Source organism: Cebidichthys violaceus, unplaced genomic scaffold (genome assembly GCF_023349555.1).
Source record: "Cebidichthys violaceus isolate CVI_PGR_0920_01 unplaced genomic scaffold, fCebVio1.0.p SCAF_3, whole genome shotgun sequence".
Classification (NCBI taxonomy): Eukaryota; Metazoa; Chordata; class Actinopteri; order Perciformes; family Stichaeidae; genus Cebidichthys; species Cebidichthys violaceus.
Window position 1 is genome coordinate 2,069,808 of NW_027176483.1, and position 18,112 is coordinate 2,087,919.

At 46.3% G+C, this 18,112-nt stretch overlaps 1 protein-coding gene across 1 annotated transcript; it reads left to right on the forward strand.

Moving 5' to 3' along the window:
- The first annotated feature begins 785 nt into the window (after positions 1–785).
- Positions 786–14,656, forward strand: asb15a (ankyrin repeat and SOCS box containing 15a). The gene is made up of 20 exons (XM_068724125.1): positions 786–1,322; positions 3,201–3,308; positions 3,431–3,483; positions 3,688–3,819; positions 3,906–4,070; positions 4,384–4,629; positions 4,782–4,953; positions 5,062–5,587; positions 6,541–6,694; positions 7,033–7,197; positions 7,925–8,117; positions 9,161–9,268; positions 9,366–9,403; positions 10,425–10,556; positions 10,768–10,926; positions 11,151–11,396; positions 11,486–11,657; positions 12,437–12,980; positions 13,419–13,572; positions 14,180–14,656. Exons 2-20 carry the CDS (start codon positions 3,205–3,207, stop codon positions 14,335–14,337), a joined length of 3,621 nt encoding a protein of 1,206 aa, XP_068580226.1. The 5' UTR covers positions 786–1,322; positions 3,201–3,204; the 3' UTR covers positions 14,338–14,656.
- The last annotated feature ends 3,456 nt before the right edge of the window (positions 14,657–18,112 follow it).

Consider the following 18,112-nt stretch of genomic DNA (forward strand, 5'->3'; position numbering starts at 1 on the left):
CCCCTGCACAGTGACAGTATGGGAGCTGTATGTTGAGCTGCACCGCTGCTATTTCAGTCCGTGAGCCAGAGGAGGCGACGCGCTGGCCCCTGTAAAGCTCCACTAATCTGCAGCTGGACATCAGCTGGCTCCCCGGAGATCACGGAGCCTCTGCAAAGAGGGGGGGGGGCGAGCCCGGAGGACCGGCCTCTGGGTGTGTGTGTGTGTGTGTGTGTGTGTGTGTGTGTGTGTGTGTGTTCTGGGTCTGGATGTCCTGTTAGCACTCATCACACTGTTTACCACATGAGACCTGACCAGCTAATAGATCCAGACTGGTATCGTGATCCGGGATCATGCGCTGCAACGCTAAACGTACAAAACACGGTGACACACAGGAACACATGACAGGATATGACGTGATGTGATGCATGACTTAGTGGATGCAGCACGTGTGACACATGTCAACCAAAGCTAGAGTCAAAACAAACTACTGACATTAAACCCAACTTGAACTTAAGTTTAACTTCTAGATTGATGTTACTTTGCAGATTGCAAATGTGTAAAAGAAAACAAACACATGATCATTACAGGCAGTGTATAAAGAACATGAATGTGATGATTGTGCATTAATAATTATAATAACTGACGGGTCTGTATGAGTGATTTTACTCTCGGTACTTTTGAATGACTTGAAACAGAGTATTTTTACACTTTTACTCAGTAAAATAGGAGTAAATCTTCCACTGTTGCAAAGACTGCACGTTTCACTCCACTACGTTTATTGAACAGTTATTTCCTTTGAATTTTAGCTGCTTTTTACGCACAGATTTGCTCTGTTATTTTCTTTTCATTGGTTTACTGTTAGATGTTGATATTATAGTATATTAATATTGAACGAGCGAGGTTTTCCTCATTCAGTGAAGCTTAAAAACATCCAAACAAAAAAAGTGCTTTCCTAAAAATAATACAAATTAAAAAAAAGAACAGCGTAAAGCAGACGTGAAACGATTAGTGGAACGCAGAGAAAACAACTTAGATTAAACTTGAGGTGACGTTGTTGTCCGTGTGAGCCTGCAGTCTGAGCCCCCGGGGGGGGGCGCTTGTGGGATCTACAATGTGGGACTCCCGCCAAACGCGACCCAAAGACCCCCGGCTTAGCTCCACACAATAGCCCACGTAGCCCGGCTATATTTAAGAGCAGCGGGCCAGGTGTCCGCCGTGCTTCATCCTCATCCTCATCCTCCTCAGTCCGCTGGTTCTCCAGCAGTCTGAGGTCCAGAGGTCCAGAGGTCCCACCTCGACCGTCAAGCCGTCAAGCGGGGAGCCGCTAGCACGCCTCACAGGTGAGAGTCTCTGGAGCTCGTCTGCAGGTTCTTCACACGTCCGTGTCAGAATGAGGACTTCTTTGTGTCCGTATGCAATGTTTGCAAAGGGGGGGGGGGGGGGGGGGGGGGGGGGCGGACCCAATAACAACGAACAGCTGCAGGTCTGCAACACACGCTTCATGTTTTCATGTCATCTGTGGCGTTTGTGTTATTCTGCTGTCATGCTTCCGTTGCTGTGCTATTGAAGCATTATCTAACGAGAACTTTAGAGGAATTCAACAGAAACAAAGTAGCACATTAAACACCTAAATATGTATTTTGAATAATTTGTTATGGAAGCAAAATAGCTAAAAATCTCTAAATTAATGTGTTTTTTTCTCTCTTAAATTCATAATATTTTACCTCTGTAAGGTTACGTTTGTAATTACAGAATAATTTCCTTGAAAGTTTCTTGGAAAGAATGTCGTAATTTGGCTCCAATTATTGGGATGTATTATTTACTAATTTATGATTGGAAGCTTCATATATAAGTTGAATTGTGTTCTTGCCTATGGACACACACAGTATGATATATGATATTTCATGATATTTGCACGCTCAGCTGACCTGCTGCGCACTGAGTGGAAGGCTCTCCACGCTGCACGAGCCATTATTTGAATGATTTAATTGGAAGTGCATCAAATTAACACCGTCTCGGTTTTCTCTCTATTATTAGCGCCAATTTCCACGAAAGCTCCTGGCGAACGATTAGGGGATGAAATAGCATATCTGTAAAATGATTGTTTTCGTTGAAACTGTCCCAAATAGACGCGATGATTCAACTACACCGTGGTTTGGCTGAGAATCATCTCATTAGAACGTCTTAAACTTCAGACAAACAACGTTAAAGGAAGAAATACGACATAGTTGAGCTTTAACACAGACTTTTTGAACTTGTAAAGTCCAAACCAACGAACACAGACCTTCGTTGCACATGTACTGTCTAGTTCAGCAGCAGACACAGTTAGAGACCAGCTGGTAAATAAAGCAGCTAGCTTTAGCCGCTAGCCGGGTATTGAGCTCCAGAGTAGGTGGAGACCAAACTAGAGCTAAAAGGAGAGGGACAGATGGACTTTAACTAATCATGGGGACACAAACACCTTTGACTGGTCCTGAACCAGTCTCAGTGTAGTCCTGGTCCTCTATCAGACCTCCATCAGTACGAGACCATCAGAGAGAAGATGGTCTGTTTCTATAGAGTTGTTCTTAATGATGTCATCGGAGCCACCGGGTCGGATTCTGGTGAAACCAGATGAACTCATGCAGGTTCACCAGAAACTCCTTCAGCTCACACTCCAGCAGAGACCTGGTCCACCGTGGACAAGACCCAGATCCTCCAGCAGAGACCTGGTCCACCGTGGACAGACCCAGATCCTCCAGCAGAAACCGGTCTGCCGTGGACAGACCCAGATCCTCCAGCAGAGACCGGTCTGCCGAGGACAGACCCAGATCCTCCAGCAGAGACCGGTCCACCATGGACAGACCCAGATCCGGAGGGAGGAGGAGAGCTCAGCTCCCAGCAGCAGCAGCGTCTCCTCCTCTTCCTCCTCCTCCTCCTCCTCCTCCAGGAGCAGAGCTTCTCCTCTCTGCTGGAGACCCAGGACGTATTTCTGGACCCGCTGGAGGGAAGGGAGGCACGGGAGAACCAGAACCAGGACTGAGAGGGGCAGACTGTCAGACCCTACTGCAGTAAAATTAGGTTTTCTAAAGGGACTCTGATGCTCAGAAACCACTACCACTTTAGTCCACAGGGGGCGCCAGAACCAACACACAATGACAGTTCCTTATAGCAGCTTTAAATATCGGTGATTTGTAGTTGAAATGCTGTTCATGAATCCCTGCTCGTCCTCCCTGCAGAGCGATGAACACGTATGAAGAATACGGTGAAGAGGAGCTCAGTGACTACATCATCCAGCTCGGTATTCAAGACTCCTGCCAAGATGCCTTTCTGAAGTCTGCAGCAAGGTATGGAAGCCACGCCCAAACACCAACCCGATTCCCCAAACAATAATACAAAATACAAACCATTTGTTGATGCGATCAAACCCAGCTGACTGCCCTGTGCTTCCTCCGCTCCTGGCTGTTAGTTTAGAAGCAGCGACGGATGAAAACCTGAGAGTCCTGGCAGCCATCGAGCAAGGTGAGTTGGACAGGAAACACCTTCTCCGTTACACGGCGTTATCGTTGTCTGGTGATGAATAAACATCCCATAAATAAAGACATGCAGAAAGAGGAGGAGGAGAAACAGAAAAGGGGTTAAAGTAGAGAACATCTTCTCGGCTCCAGAGAGTCCTGAATGTTCCTCCTTGTGTTACTTTCCTGAAACCCTCTGGGTTGTGACCAGGTGAGGTCCTGATGCTGAGGGGGATGCTGAGGCACACCTTCGCCTTCAGGGAGTCGGACAGCCGCGGCTGGCTTCCCCTCCATCGAGCCGCGTCCCAGCCGGTCCTGGAGGTCCTGCAGACGGTCTTGGGATGTAAGAACATGTCTTCAGCATAAGGACACTCGTTTTTGTTTTTTTATTTATTAATTAGTAATTATGAGTGTTTGTTTGTGTGCCAGTGACGGCTCAGGGGCTCAGCCTGGAGGAGAGGACGGCGGTGGGAGGGGAGACGCCGCTGACGCTGGCGGTGAAGGCCGGACTGGTGCAGAACGTGAAGAGCCTGCTGGAGCACGGAGCCTCGCCTCACAGCACCAACGGCAGAAACGAGTCGCCGCTGCTGCTCGGTAACAACGCTCAGGGTTTGAGGTTTAACGAGGCTTAACGGCCCCCAAGAGGCGGGGGGTTAGGAGGTAATGGATGGAGGGGAAAGAAGAGATGGCGGGAGGTTTGTCGTGAGGGTGGCGATACAGAAATTTAGGCCATAAAATGTCGCTGAAAAGCTCCAGTTGAGAGGGGACGTTCCTATTGGCTGTTCTCCAAATGCCGGTGCATGTCCTTTTAGGGAAAAAGTTACTATCCAAACATCGGCAACATCTGCCTACACTAAAAAATAATAAGCTATTGGACACATTTTGCACCTTTTTCCTCACCTTGCAGCGGTGAAGGCCGGCTCGTGCGAGATGACGTCCTTGCTGGTGGCTCACGGCGCCTGGGTGGACCAGGTTTGCCAGAAGAAGAGGACGGCGATGCACGAGGCGGCCAAGGTCGGCGACGTGGACATCCTGATGCTGCTGCTGAGGAACGGCGGCCGGGTCAACCAGAAGGACGAATCGGGGGTGACGCCGCTCGCCGTGGCCGCAGAGCACGGGCACTACCACGTCGCTGAGATTCTGCTGAACTGTGGTCAGTCTGAGGGTGGACCTGCAGGTCTAGAGGCTGGAGAGAAATGATGTAGTGATTTTTGTTTGCTTGCCCTCTACACACCTGGACACCAGGTGTCTTTGTGCGAAGCTCCAATCTCCTCTCCTGTCACGTCCCTCTCCTTCCCTGCTCAGGTAGCAGAGTGAACTCCCAGGCCTGTAATGGGGAAAGTGTCCTGCTGGACGCGGCCGGATCAGGAAACACCGCCTGCATCCAGCTGCTGCTGGACAACGGAGCCGACCCCAACCTGCCCAGCGTCACCGGACACCTGCCCATCCACAAGGCGGCGTACGCCGGACACTACGAGTGAGCTCGTGAGGCATGCGTTTGTCGGATAACTGTCGGTTTTTAGGTAGAAACGTAACTCCTTAGCGAAGGATCAAATGATTGAAGTGTTGTCTCCTTCTCCCACAGTGCCCTGAAGATGCTGATACCTCTGTCCACCAAGAAGGCCATCAAAGAGGCGGGTCAGAGTCCGGTCCACTCGGCGGCGGAGGGAGGCCAGTGCCGCTGCCTGAAGCTCCTGTTGGCCTGCGGCTTCGACGTCAACTACCGCATGGACACCAGACACTCCGAAAACTACCGGGACATGAGGAGGAGCGCCTTGCACTTCGCCGTCTCCAACGGGGACGTGGACTGCATCAAGATCCTGCTGGCGGCCGGGGCGAAGACGGACCTGGACCCGCTGTGCTGCCTCCTGGTGGCGGTCAGGTCGGGGCGCTACGAGATCGTCAAGCTGCTGCTGGCGGCCAAAGCGGACGTGAACCGCTACTTCACGGTGGTGAGCGACACGGTGTTTCCCACGGCGCTGCAGTACTGCCTGAAGGACGAGGTGATGATGAGGCTGCTGCTCAACAACGGCTACAAGGTGGAGAGGTGCTTCAGCTGCCATCACGACAGCGCCTTCGACGCGCCGAATGAGGCGGACAGGAAAATTCCTGTGAGTGACTTCTGTTACTTCCTTACGTTTCTCTTTTGCTTAAAGCTGGATATTTTGAAGGGTTAGATTAGAAGAATAACATCACTCTGATGTCTGTTAATTAAAAAGCTACAGCTGTGGCAGCCAGTTAGCTTAGCTTAGCACAAACGCAGGAAACGGGTAGAAACAGCTAGCCTGGCCCTGTCCAATGGTAACAAAGTCCACCTACCAACACTTTCATGCATTCATTGGGTACCATTTTATATATAGTTGCTTTAATTTGTACAAAAACTCATTAGACGGCATTTCACCATTTTACAAGAGTTTGTTCATGTTACGTTGAGTGGATAGAATCCAAAATGGACGCATATAGGGGACATGGTGTGGTTTTGGCGTGTTTGTTGCAGGCGGCAACCTAAAAACTGCATTCTCTCTAGTGTCCACCAGGGGGCGACTCCTCTGGTTGTATCGAAGTCTAGTCTAAAATGACTCTACTTCTCTCTTGATTTATTCCCTCAGTAAACATTGTAAACATGAGTTTATGGTCTCAATCTCTAGTTTACAGTCTTCTTCAATACAGCATGATGTTCATTTAGTACATTATGCTCCATTTAGAGTCAAACAGACCATAAAGCAGGGGATGCTTTAGGGGCGGGGCTACACGCTGATTGACAGGTCTCTACCAGAGACGTATACGGCGTCTCTACGTCACTCCTCCTCAGTCCAGATATGGCCAATTCGCCAAACTCGAGGCTTCAAAACGTCCACAAACCAGTCTCTGGTTTGTTGCTGCGATGAATTTAACATATCTGTTTAGCTCTGGTACAGTTGCAGATTCTGTAAATTCTGAGGAAGATGGACAAAAAAGTGAATAAGTTGCACATTTATTTAACGTGTTTCCATCATAAATGTGTGTTTTTGCACATACACAAAGGAAGCGATAATGACCTGCCGAATGTCCGTCCTCTCCCCAGTTCTGCGAGTTCATGAGCCTCTGCTGCGTCATGCATCTGTCCGGACGCGTGGTCCGGACTCTGCTGGACTACGTCAGCCACGTCCACATCTGCTCCAAACTCAGACTCCTGCTGGAGAAACAGAGAGAGTGGCCCGACATATGCGACATCCTCAGTGAGTTTTTAAATTCACAACTCACGAGAGACAACCAGAACTGTGAATATAGTAACGAGCAGAAAGTCACGACGAAGCTCCGTCAAGCCGAGGGGGAGCTTCCAGATTTAGCCGATAATTAGAATATTATTATTATTATTATTGTGGCTGTAATGAACACTGCAGCCTCAAGGGGGCACTAGCAGCACTGAAGGCCTTTTAGTTCTCTATCCTGAATCCACAAAGTCTGTGTTTTTTCTCCTCTATATCTTTGTGTTCAATCTCGGTTCTGTGTTTTATTACAGTGTGAATTCATAAAGTAAAATATATATATTTTTCTTCTGGACCTTGCTCTCCAGACAGTCCTCGCTCCCTCAGGCACCTGTGCAGACTGGAGCTCCGGAGGCTTCTGACCCTGAAGAGACTCAACAACCCGGAGATCATGAACTCGCACGTTTTCCCTCCGCGACTGAAGAGCTTCCTGCTGTACCAGGAGCTCGACCTCTACAGCCAGGACCCTGAACGCATCATATGAACACAACAGCAAGACTCGTTTTTTATTCTGTGTATTATTTGGTTTTTTTGGGTTACGATGCTGTACAAAAACAACTTTATTGTAATATTAACTTTTTAAGTATTTATATCAGTTTGTTTTTTTTCCACATTCATCTAATTTACTGCAATTTAAATGTACTTTCCTGTCTTTCTTTTCACATTTTGGACCTAAGAGTGGCGTTAATAATCATTCTGCAAGAGTTCTCTACTTAACACAGACTTTAATGAAATTCCAAACTTGTTGGTCACACACTTTCGATTGGATAAAGGAAGGAAAAACTGATGTTTTGCTTGAGAGGGGAAGGGGCAGGAAGCAACAGGGCTGCTGGGAAATGTAGTCCTAGATGAGAAGAAAAAAACAAGCGTTCACTTTGGTATTTTTTCCACCTGTTTAACTTATTGTCGCATGTTTTTTGGTATTTAAGTGACTAATGGGGACAATAATTGGAGACACAAAACGAGGTTGTAACGATCACTAGTTTCTGCCACGAGAACAGGTCTTCAATCCGACCATCAAAATGCAAAGCAAAGGGGTCAAATGTCAGCAGCAGATGGAGAATAGGTGAAGAGTGAAGCCTCCACATTTTCGCCAGCAGGTCCTCAACGACTCAATAAATGTTCATTCATACGACAGACCGCTTCGTTACTGTTTGTTAATGAGTGTGAAGTGTGCGGAGTCACATTACTCTCCACAAGGCGCTGTGGAACCGGCCTGCATGTTAAATACACTGGAACAGGTGACGCCTATAAATAGCCTGGTGGAGCGCGTGTGTGTGTGTGTGTGTGTGTGTGTGTGTGTGACGGAGCAGTTCAGCCATGAAGCAAACACTTTGCTGCTGCTGCTGCTGCTGCTTCGTTCTATGACTCCAACACTGACACAGTTGATCAGGTGAGAATCCTTCCATGTAAGGTTTTTTATTATGTTACAGGTGTATTTCTGCAAGTTTTCCTCTACAGAATACAGTAAAGTGTACACGGTCGTGTACTTGCTCGGGCGCCCGGTTTACCGATGTCGTATCTGATCAACGGTACGGAGGTCAGGGGTCAGAGCGCTCCGAAAGTAGAGCTGACGAGGAAAACAATTAAGCAATTCATGCAGAACTTTTGCGTCAAGTCAAGAGTCTCTTGACCCGAACAAACTGTTTGAAGTTAGTTTGGTTCACAATTAACTGATAATTACTCTTAAGCAAGAAGAGCTTTAGTTTGAGGATTGTTTTAGAAGGATTCAGTGTTACTACAAAAGGCCTCTGCAGCACGACAGACTGCACTTCATTCATGTTGCAGTTGTTCAGCCTCTTATGGTTGTTGTTGTGTGTTTCTTTGTAGTCGTTCAACATCTTTCTGTGGTTTTATGCCTCTTTGTTGTTGTTTTGAGTCCCTTTGTAGTTACTTTGTGTCTCTTTGTGGTTGTTTTGTGTCTCTTTTTAGTCGTTTCATGTTTCTTTGTGATCATGTTGAGTCTCTTCCTGGTTGGTCTCTTTGAATTACATTTTGTGAGTGAAGGCCATGGCGGCCCCTGACACTTCAGTATTTCATCTTTGGCTACTGCTTGTGGTGTTTGAAGTATTTGGAGTAGAGCTATAGGATTTGGTTCCTATATGAATTTAAAATGAAATTTTTCAAGCAAATACATGACATGAAATGGGAGGACTTGTTGAGTTGGGAAGTAATGATTGATTAACTAATTAGTAAATTGTTAGGCAATAATTGGCCACTGTTTTGATAATCAAATTATGTTTTTATTTTAGTTTTATTAAGCAAAATGGCGGACAGTCCCAGATTTCAGGTTCTCAAAGGTGACAAGGTTTCTCTTTTGTCTTGTATCACCGTAAAGTTAATATATTTGAGTTTCGGACCTTTGGTCAAATTTCATTTCGGAACTGAAGTCGTGTGAAGTTGTGACGTTGTGTGTCTGTACCTGTGTGATGTCAGAAGGATGGATGCGGCTGAAGACCTGGATGAAGACCAACTTCTGCACCACGACGTTCAGATGAGCATCCAGGAGTCGTGTCAGCGGGAACGTCTGATGGGATCTGAGAGGTACAGCAACATGAAACAACTTCACCTGAAATATCGTTAAGTTTGATATGTCGCATATTCCCAAAAACGTGCATTCATCTTCCCTTCGATTGTTTAGGAGTGAAGCTCTGAAGCTCACGGGGGCCATCACAAAAGGTAAAAAAGTCAAATTCTGGTGTCAGATACGAAAAATACTTCCTTACGTCCTTTGTTTTTGGTTTTCATGTGCAAAAGCTGCTAATAAAGACATCATATCACATCCAGACTAGAAACCACATTTACACAATCAAGTTGTCTTTTTCTGTGCTAGTTCTGCCCTTTTTTTGTAGTCATTTTGTGTCTCTTTGTTTTTGATATTTTTCCTTGTGTTTGTTGTGAGTCTGTCTGTGGTCATGTTGTGCCTCTTTTTAGTCATGGTGAGTCTTTTTGTGGTTGTTTTGTGTCTCTTTTCTGGTCGTTTTGAATCTCTTTGTAGTTAGTTTGGCCTCTTTGTAGCCTTTTTGTGTCTCTTTTGATCATGTTGAGTCTCTTTGTATCACTTTGTGTCACTTTGTAGTATTTTTGTGTCTCTTTGTGTCTCTTTGTAGTTACTTTGTATCACTTTGTGTCACTTTGTATCACTTTGTGTCACTTTGTAGTCTTTTTGTGTCTCTTTGTATCACTTTGTATCACTTTGTAGTCTTTTTGTGTCTCTTTGTAGTTACTTTGTATCACTTTGTAGTCTTTTTGTGTCTCTTTGTATCACTTTGTATCACTTTGTAGTCTTTTTGTGTCTCTTTGTAGTTACTTTGTATCACTTTGTGTCACTTTGTAGTCTTTTTGTGTCTCTTTGTATCACTTTGTATCACTTTGTAGTCTTTTTGTGTCTCTTTGTATCACTTTGTAACACTTTGTAGTCTTTTTTGTGTCTCTTTGTAGTTACTTTGTATCACTTTGTAGTCATTTTGTGTCACTTTGTAGTCTTTTTGTGTCTCTTTGTATCACTTTGTGTCACTTTTGTCAGACATGGGGAATCTTTGACAAAGAACACTAAAGGTGTGCTGGTGGCTCGTAGAAGAACGACACACTAAGGCACTATGAGCTGAGCTATACTTTAGTTTGACTGTCGTCAGTATTTGTCTGCAGGATTTCTTCACACAATAATAGAGGAGTGACTCAACTGAAACTGTCCCCGCAGGCGACATGTTGGCACTGCAGAAGCTCTGTGATTTCCCAGCAGCCTTCAGTCAGGTGGATGAGCGTGGCTGGTATCCTCTGCACAGGGCGGCGGTCCAACCTCTGGCCCTGGTCCTGGAGACGGTGCTGTACGGTGGGTAAGAGGTCCGCATTTTTTTCTCCCATGATGTGAAGAGAACAGAGCACCATTAACTATTAATTAACCATTTATTAATGATGGTTATTTTTAGGTGCCGGCATTGTTGCCTTTACTTTGGACTCAAACCAATCAGATGTGAGTTAGTTTGAGCCACTTTACAGCTGAATTCAGTGAAATAAAGTTGAACTGTTATTGTGTGTTTCAGCGTCTTTCCGTCTGACTCTGGAGGAAAAGACTCCGGAGGGGGAGAGCTTCCTGACGTTAGCAGTGAGAGCCGGTTTTGTGGAAAACGTGAAGATGCTGTTGGACCACGGAGCGTCTCCTCACACGACCAACAGCAAGAACGAATCCCCTCTGCTATTAGGTCAGACTTCCATACTATCAGACTTCTTTTTACAGCCGGAGGAGTCGCCCCCTGCCGGTCAGTAGAGAGAATGCAAGTTTAAAGACGCTTCCGCATCGGCTTCACTCGGTAGAACCGGAGGTTGCCGCCTGGTACAGAACACGGTGTCTCTTTAGGTACATCCTGTCCTTCACAGCGGACAAACGTTCTGTCCATCCTCACCTTCAGTGTCCTCCTCTCCGCAGCAGTCCGAGGCGGATCTTATCCGATGGTTTCCAGTCTAATAGCCGGAGGAGCTCGGGTGGAGCAGGTGTGTCTGAAGAAGTGGACGGCCATGCACGAGGCCTCCAGGGCCGGCTGTGTTCGAGTCATGGAGCTCCTGTTGCAGAACGGAGGTCAGGTCTCAGAGGCGGACCAGTACGGAGTGACTCCTCTGGGCATCGCTGCGGAGTACAGCCACTCGGAAGTCCTGGAGCTCCTCATCAAACACGGTGAACCGATAACGCCCCACTGATTTGATTTCAGCGTTTTTGAAACCATTTTTAAAAAGTCACGCTCTTGTTTTGACGTTTTCAAAAAGGTGCTGATGTAAACGCCCAGGCGCCAAACGGCGACAGCGTCCTGTACGACGCTGCAGGTTCGGGGAACCCAGACTGCATCGACCTCCTGCTGCAGCACGGAGCGAATCCCAACGTCCACAACCTGAGCTCCCAGCTGCCCATCCACCACGCCGCTTACGAAGGACACTGCCTGTGAGTGGGTCAACGTTGCAGAACCGTTGACGCAGCGATCAGCGAAGGCTTGTTCGTCAAGACAAAACGAGGAGCCAAGCTCCGAAGCTGAGATGACACAAGAGTTGTTGTGCAGTAAACTGCACCATACGCAGGAAAGATGGATGCAAAATGTTCATTAATGTGTGAGGATCACATGCCTCAGATTATGGATTCAGGCCGTGAAAAGGACGGATTTGGGTCCCAATGGTCCTAAAGGCAGAGTGTGCCAATTCAGCAACTTTCATAGGAATGTACAGGGCGCCGCCTCCAGCTGTGTCTAGTTATGCATCCATTGTCGTGCTAGTAGCCGCTAATGTAGCCTCAAACTGCTAGCTTCAAGCAGCGATGGCGATCGGTCGACAGAGGTCTAGCTTCTTTCCAAATCCACAACACCAGATTACTTTCCATTTTTCAAACTTGTAATATTCAAACCCAACCAACAACAACTTCTCAGACTCCTTCTGGAGCTAAAAAAGGTTTTATACAACGTTTTACACACGTGCATTAGTACTCCCCAACATTTGGAAACAGACTTTCAATCTAGGTTACTTAGATTCCTGACTGACAAGGGTGATTTCGTCCAAGTTCCATGTGCGGCATTTGAGCTATTTTGTATCATAAATGGGCCGACAGTTCAGGTTTGATCCATGGCTTTGCCTCAAAGGAAAGTATTGTGAGTTAAATTTTCAGACTGTTCATGTAGGTTAGTTTCTGATGCTTTAGTTCTTCTATAATGATCTACTCTTGTTCTCCATCAGGGCTTTGAGGATTTTGATCCCGATCACCACCAGACGAGCCCTGCGTCTGTCCGGCCACAGCCCGGTCCACTCCGCCGCTGACGGAGGCCACACTCACTGCCTGGAGCTGCTGCTGCAGAAAGGCTTCGACGTCAACGCGCAGCTGGCCCCTCACGTCTCCGACAACTACGGAGACATGAGGAGGAGCCCGCTGTACTTCGCCGTCTCCAACGGGGACGCGACCTGCACTGAGATTCTGCTGAAGTCGGGGGCCAAGCCGGACCTGGACCCGCTGCGCTGCCTCCTGGTGGCGGTCAGGTCGAGGCGCTATGAGATCGTCAAGCTGCTGCTGGCGGCCAAAGCGGACGTGAACTGTTACTTCGCTGTGGTGAGCGACACGGTGTTTCCCACGGCGCTGCAGTACTGCCTGAAGGACGAGGCGATGATGAGGCTGCTGCTCAACAATGGCTACAACGCCGAAAAGTGCTTCCGTTGTAACCACGGCGAGGACTGGGATGACCTGAGCGAGTTCGATTACTCTCAAGAGCAGGAGGAAAAAGTTGCAGTGAGTTGTCTTTGCTGTAGAAGTAAAATAACGTTTAAAGTATGAAACGTTGAAGCGCAACGGGTTGTTAAGATCGATGTTTACTTTACAACAGACCCATGGCTAAGCCCCTCCCCCCTCGGTTGCTGTTGCTAGACCTGGCAAGTTTTCATAAATGAATGATAATTAAAATACACCCGCCTGGATTTGAATTTGATCAACTGCTACCAAACTCCACTTTCGATCAATGAATATGTCTGAAAGCTCATTCTCGTCTTTGGAAACAGCAGCTTAGACTAAATAGTCGTAACTGAGGGTCCGCTTGTTGCTTTTTCAGGAAATTCCAACCCAATTTCACAGTCTTCATGAGCAAATAAATATTTAATGATATTTAATGTATTCCATATCAATTGAATAACCACCCGAGGCCATTGAACGTTGTTGTTTTTTGTCACCCAGTTCTGTGACTTCGTCAGCGTCTCCTGTCTGGTGAACCTGGTGGGCCGAGTCGTGTCGATCCTCCTCGAATACGTCGGTCCGGTTTCCCTCTGCGGCAAACTGACGAAGATCCTGGAGGAACACAGGGAGTGGCCTCACATTCGCGGGACCACGCGTGAGTCAACGGTGTGGTGAAAACCAAAGCGAGAGGCGAAGTCCCGCCCCCTTCCGTTGGTCCACCGCGGGTAACGGTGGTCAACGGCGAGGGACACATAATTTTTTTGATACAATTTAAATTGTGGATCACACATAGGATGTTTGTCAATTTAACTCTCTCTGAAGCTACGATGCTTTGATGTTTCGAACCAGGAAGTACTCGCTCCAACAACGGGTCTTTACCGTTCTTTTCTTTTAAAAGGCTGATAAAAAGTCACTTGATAAAACAAATCAAACGTAAGATGACGCTACATTTATGCAAGGATATAGCTAAGCTAGCCAGCTGGTCAAGGTAACATCCATGTTGGTGACGTACGCTTTAAGTTCAATAACGGCTTCACACAAAACTAAATTGTACTACGATAGACTGCGATTATTTCTTTGGCGTACATATTTTTATCCAAAATAAGGTCCCATGTTGGACACGGGAAGGGGAGGGGCTTAGTCTCTCTTCAAAAAGCTGCCGTCACGCATCAAAACCAGGAGACGCATAGCTCTCCTTATCGCTTCATTTATCCAAATATCCAGAGGAACGTATCCAAACTGCTGCTCTCTGTGATCTCCAGGTAACCCTCGCTCTCTGTCCCACCTGAGCAGAGTGGTGATCAGGAAGCGCCTGAGCTGCAGCGCTCTGATGACCGTCCAGCTGCCCAACCGGCTGAAGGACTACCTGCTGTTCAAAGACAACGACCCGAACCCCAAAACCATCTGTGGGGAGGACTGAAGGGACGTCTGTCTTATCTATCGAGTCTTATCTATGTCAGTAGTGACATCTGGATTTATTACTCACACTTACAGGACCAGATCTGTACTGAACAACTGTATTTTTATCTCCACGTTGTTTCAAAATGGCATTATTACTATTGTTACTATTAACCCTTCAATAGCGGCAGGTAATTGTTGATCAGTCACTTGGTCAAGTGTTGGAGAACAGAGCCTCTTAGTTGTGACTATAGATGTCCAGACCATTAAATAACCAAAAGAAGGTTGAGCATTTAAATACTGTGAATCCTCAAATAAAAGCCGGCCTCTTCATAATGTCACAGGATCAAAAAACTAGCTTATTTTTTTACATCTTAGTTTTTGACCGTCGCCATCTTGGTTGTTTCGCAACCAGAAGTGACACGAGAGGGTGGAGCTAAGTACAACCGATCTCTGAATAAGACATTTTTAAGTGACGAAAATGTCACAAAACCCGTGGCGGCAACCTGTCAATCACTGTGTAGCCCCGCCCCTAAAGCATCCCCTGCTTTCTGGTCTGTTTGACTCTAAATGGAGCATAATGTACTAAATGAACATCATGCTGTATTGAAGAAGACTGTAAACTAGAGATTGAGACCATAAACTCATGTTTACAATGTTTACTGAGGGAATAAATCAAGAGAGAAGTAGAGTCATTTTAGACTAGACTTCTATACAACCAGAGGAGTCGCCCCCTGGTGGACATTAGAGAGAATGCAGCTTTAACACATGAAGCTTTGGCTTCACTGCAACATTCGGTTTTACTAAAAGACACTCAAAGCGTGTTTTTTCGCTAGCCAAAAGTAGCATCTTAATTGACATCACAGTTAGCGTGAATAATGAATTGCTAAGCAAGCTAGCTAGCTAGTGCTAGCAGGGAACTTAGCGTTTGCTATGCTAACGGTGCCTGTCCCCGCCGGGCCTCGCTTCTCCACAGCTCCACCCTCTCGTCCAAATATGGTCAATTCTTGCTGCATGAAAAAATAATAATAAACAAGATGGCGGCAGAGGAAAAAGCCAAACTCATGGTACTAATCCATGTGTTGATTGTGGGAATAGTTCACTGGATACATCCGTTTGACCTGCTGTGATCACCAATGTCAATACGTTTCATATTTAAATACATATATGAATGTTCAAACTAAATAATAAGTCAATTGATCCAGTAGTTGTAGAGAGATTTCAGTCTGGACTAAAGTTGGAGATCTTGTGTCGACATGGCCATCTAGTGGTCATTAGAGGAACTGCAACTGAACAAACCTCCAGCTGCAGCGCTGAACGTCAACACTCACACAAAGTGACCACATCGAGGACGTGTGAGCCGCTTCCTCTGGCTGACAGACGGCGAAAGCAGATCGACTCTAATTCCACCCTCCTGACCTGCAGGAACAACAACAACCACAACAACAACGCGGCTCCACATTCTGGCGGGTCACCCAAGAACCTGATAACAGACGGGGGGTTTGAACGGCCTCCAAGCTGTCGACACCAGCTGCAAGTCGGGTCGGCTCTGAGGCAGCTGTACAAAAAAACAAAAGAACAGAACATGCAGCAGGTGTGTTAATGTGATAAAACAAAGCAAAGCAGGAACAGATTAAAGCCAGACAATGAAACAAGAGGTGTGTAACATAGCGCGGGATTTTCAGGTGACATAACACTACATTCAGTAGCCCCACTGCAGCGCATCTGACATGTTCCTGTCTGTTTGGATTACATTGATTGATTGATTAAAGCCTTAATTACATGTTTTACCCACTTGGGGGCAGCAGAACGAACTCGCTGCAGCCAGTTGCTCCCATGGATTTCGGCACATTTTTGTCTTTATTAGTTTTGTTCGTGTTGATTATCGGAGCAGTAACATGACGGAACACATTCATCAGCATCTGGAAAGGAAGCGTGGGGATTAAGAGCAGCGGTCTTTGAGACGATCAACCGACCAAAACGACACCAAACCGCCCCAGAGAGGAGAGCCGAGATGGAAGCTGAGCTAACCCAGCTCCACTACCCAGCATGCTCCTGGCTGTCTGAAGCCCGGTCGCAGAAAAACAAGATGAATGAAAGCAGCGGCGGGTCGGTGACCTTTGAGCCCAAGTCTTCACAGAGACCTGGATCCATGGTGGTCCGGGATCAAGCTTCAGTTGACGGGGGGACAGCAGGACAGAGAGCAGAGAGCAGGACTCTGGTGGACCGGAGGAGGAGGACTCTGTGTCTACATCACGAGGACTCTGGTGGACCGGAGGAGGAGGACTCTGTGTCTACATCACGAGGACTCTGGTGGACCGGAGGAGGAGGACTCTGTGTCTAAATCACGAGGACTCTGGTGGACCGGAGGAGGAGGACTCTGTGTCTAAATCACGAGGACTCTGGTGGACCGGAGGAGGAGGACTCTGTGTCTACATTATGAGGACTCTGGTGGACCAGAGGAGGAGGACTCTGTGTCTAAATCATGGTGCTTGGTGCTCAAACACAGTCACAGCTGATGGACAATGTTTGTGAAGATGTCGGCCATATTGTCTGACCAGAGAGTAGTTTTTGTTGCTTCTTTAAGATGCAAATAAAAGGAAATGCAGTACAGGAATTTGAATTTGGTTGTGCATCCCTGTGACGCATAATGACAATAAATGATCTTGAATCATGAATAAAATTAATTAAAAGTTTTAAAAAAATGTATTAAATGAATAAATCCATTTTTAAAAACGTGTAATAAATGTTTCCTTTGAGGTTTGGGACGTGTGCCAAAGAATAAATAAATGAATGAATAAAGTCACTGACTGTAACGGGTTATTTCTCTGCAAGTTTATTTCTTAAATTAATTGAACCCTTCAGCTGCCCGGAGGACAGGAAATTACTTTTTCTTTTTTTTTTTTTTTTAATTGATGGATGATTTTAGAAGATATTCGGCCTGAAGAGGAAATGGAGTTTTTCACATTTAACGGGGGTTAATTGAACAGGAAGAATCCACCGGTTTGCTGCCTCGTTAAGTGACCGATCGCGTTCCCAGCCTCACAGCTGGAGGACCGATGCCTGATCCCGGTTCAGACGGTGGGACGAGAGCGGTGTCGAGTCACTCCGAGTCACTCCAAGTCTTTTCACTTCTGGACGTGTAACTCGAGTCGACTTCCCGAAGCATCTTGTTGAGCATGAATCAGTGATGCCTTGGAAACCAAGCAACAGGCCAAAAAAATAAAAAATAATAAACAACAACACGGAACTGAAGGTCAGTCCTACACATCCATCCACGTGTTACATGTGACATAATAGCACAGGAGTGGACACAATAATGACAACATCTTTAGTTTAGTTTGTTTATGCTGTGATTTAACCTCCGGGTCTGAAACGTGGAGGTGCCTTATTATTGAATAATATCATGATTATAATATAACTCAATACATCCCGTTTTGTTTCAAAACAAAAGCCTTCTAACATCTTTCCTGTGTGGACACAAGGCTTTTATTCTGAAAGATTTGCAGAACAGTGTGATGGAAAATGCAGTGACTTGCACAGCTCCATAAATCATAATAATAATAATAATAATAATAGAGTACTGGCTTTTAACTGTGGGTTGTTATTGGTATTGTTCACATTAAAATTGTTTCTGTCTGAAATTATTATAAATAACATTTATTATGAAAATACGAAAAAGACAAACTCTATGTATGAGAGGAGGGCTGGCAGCAGTAACAGAGTGTAAGAAAACCTGCATTCTCTCTAGTGTCCACCAGGGGGCGACTCCTCTGGTTGTATAGAAGTCTAGTCTA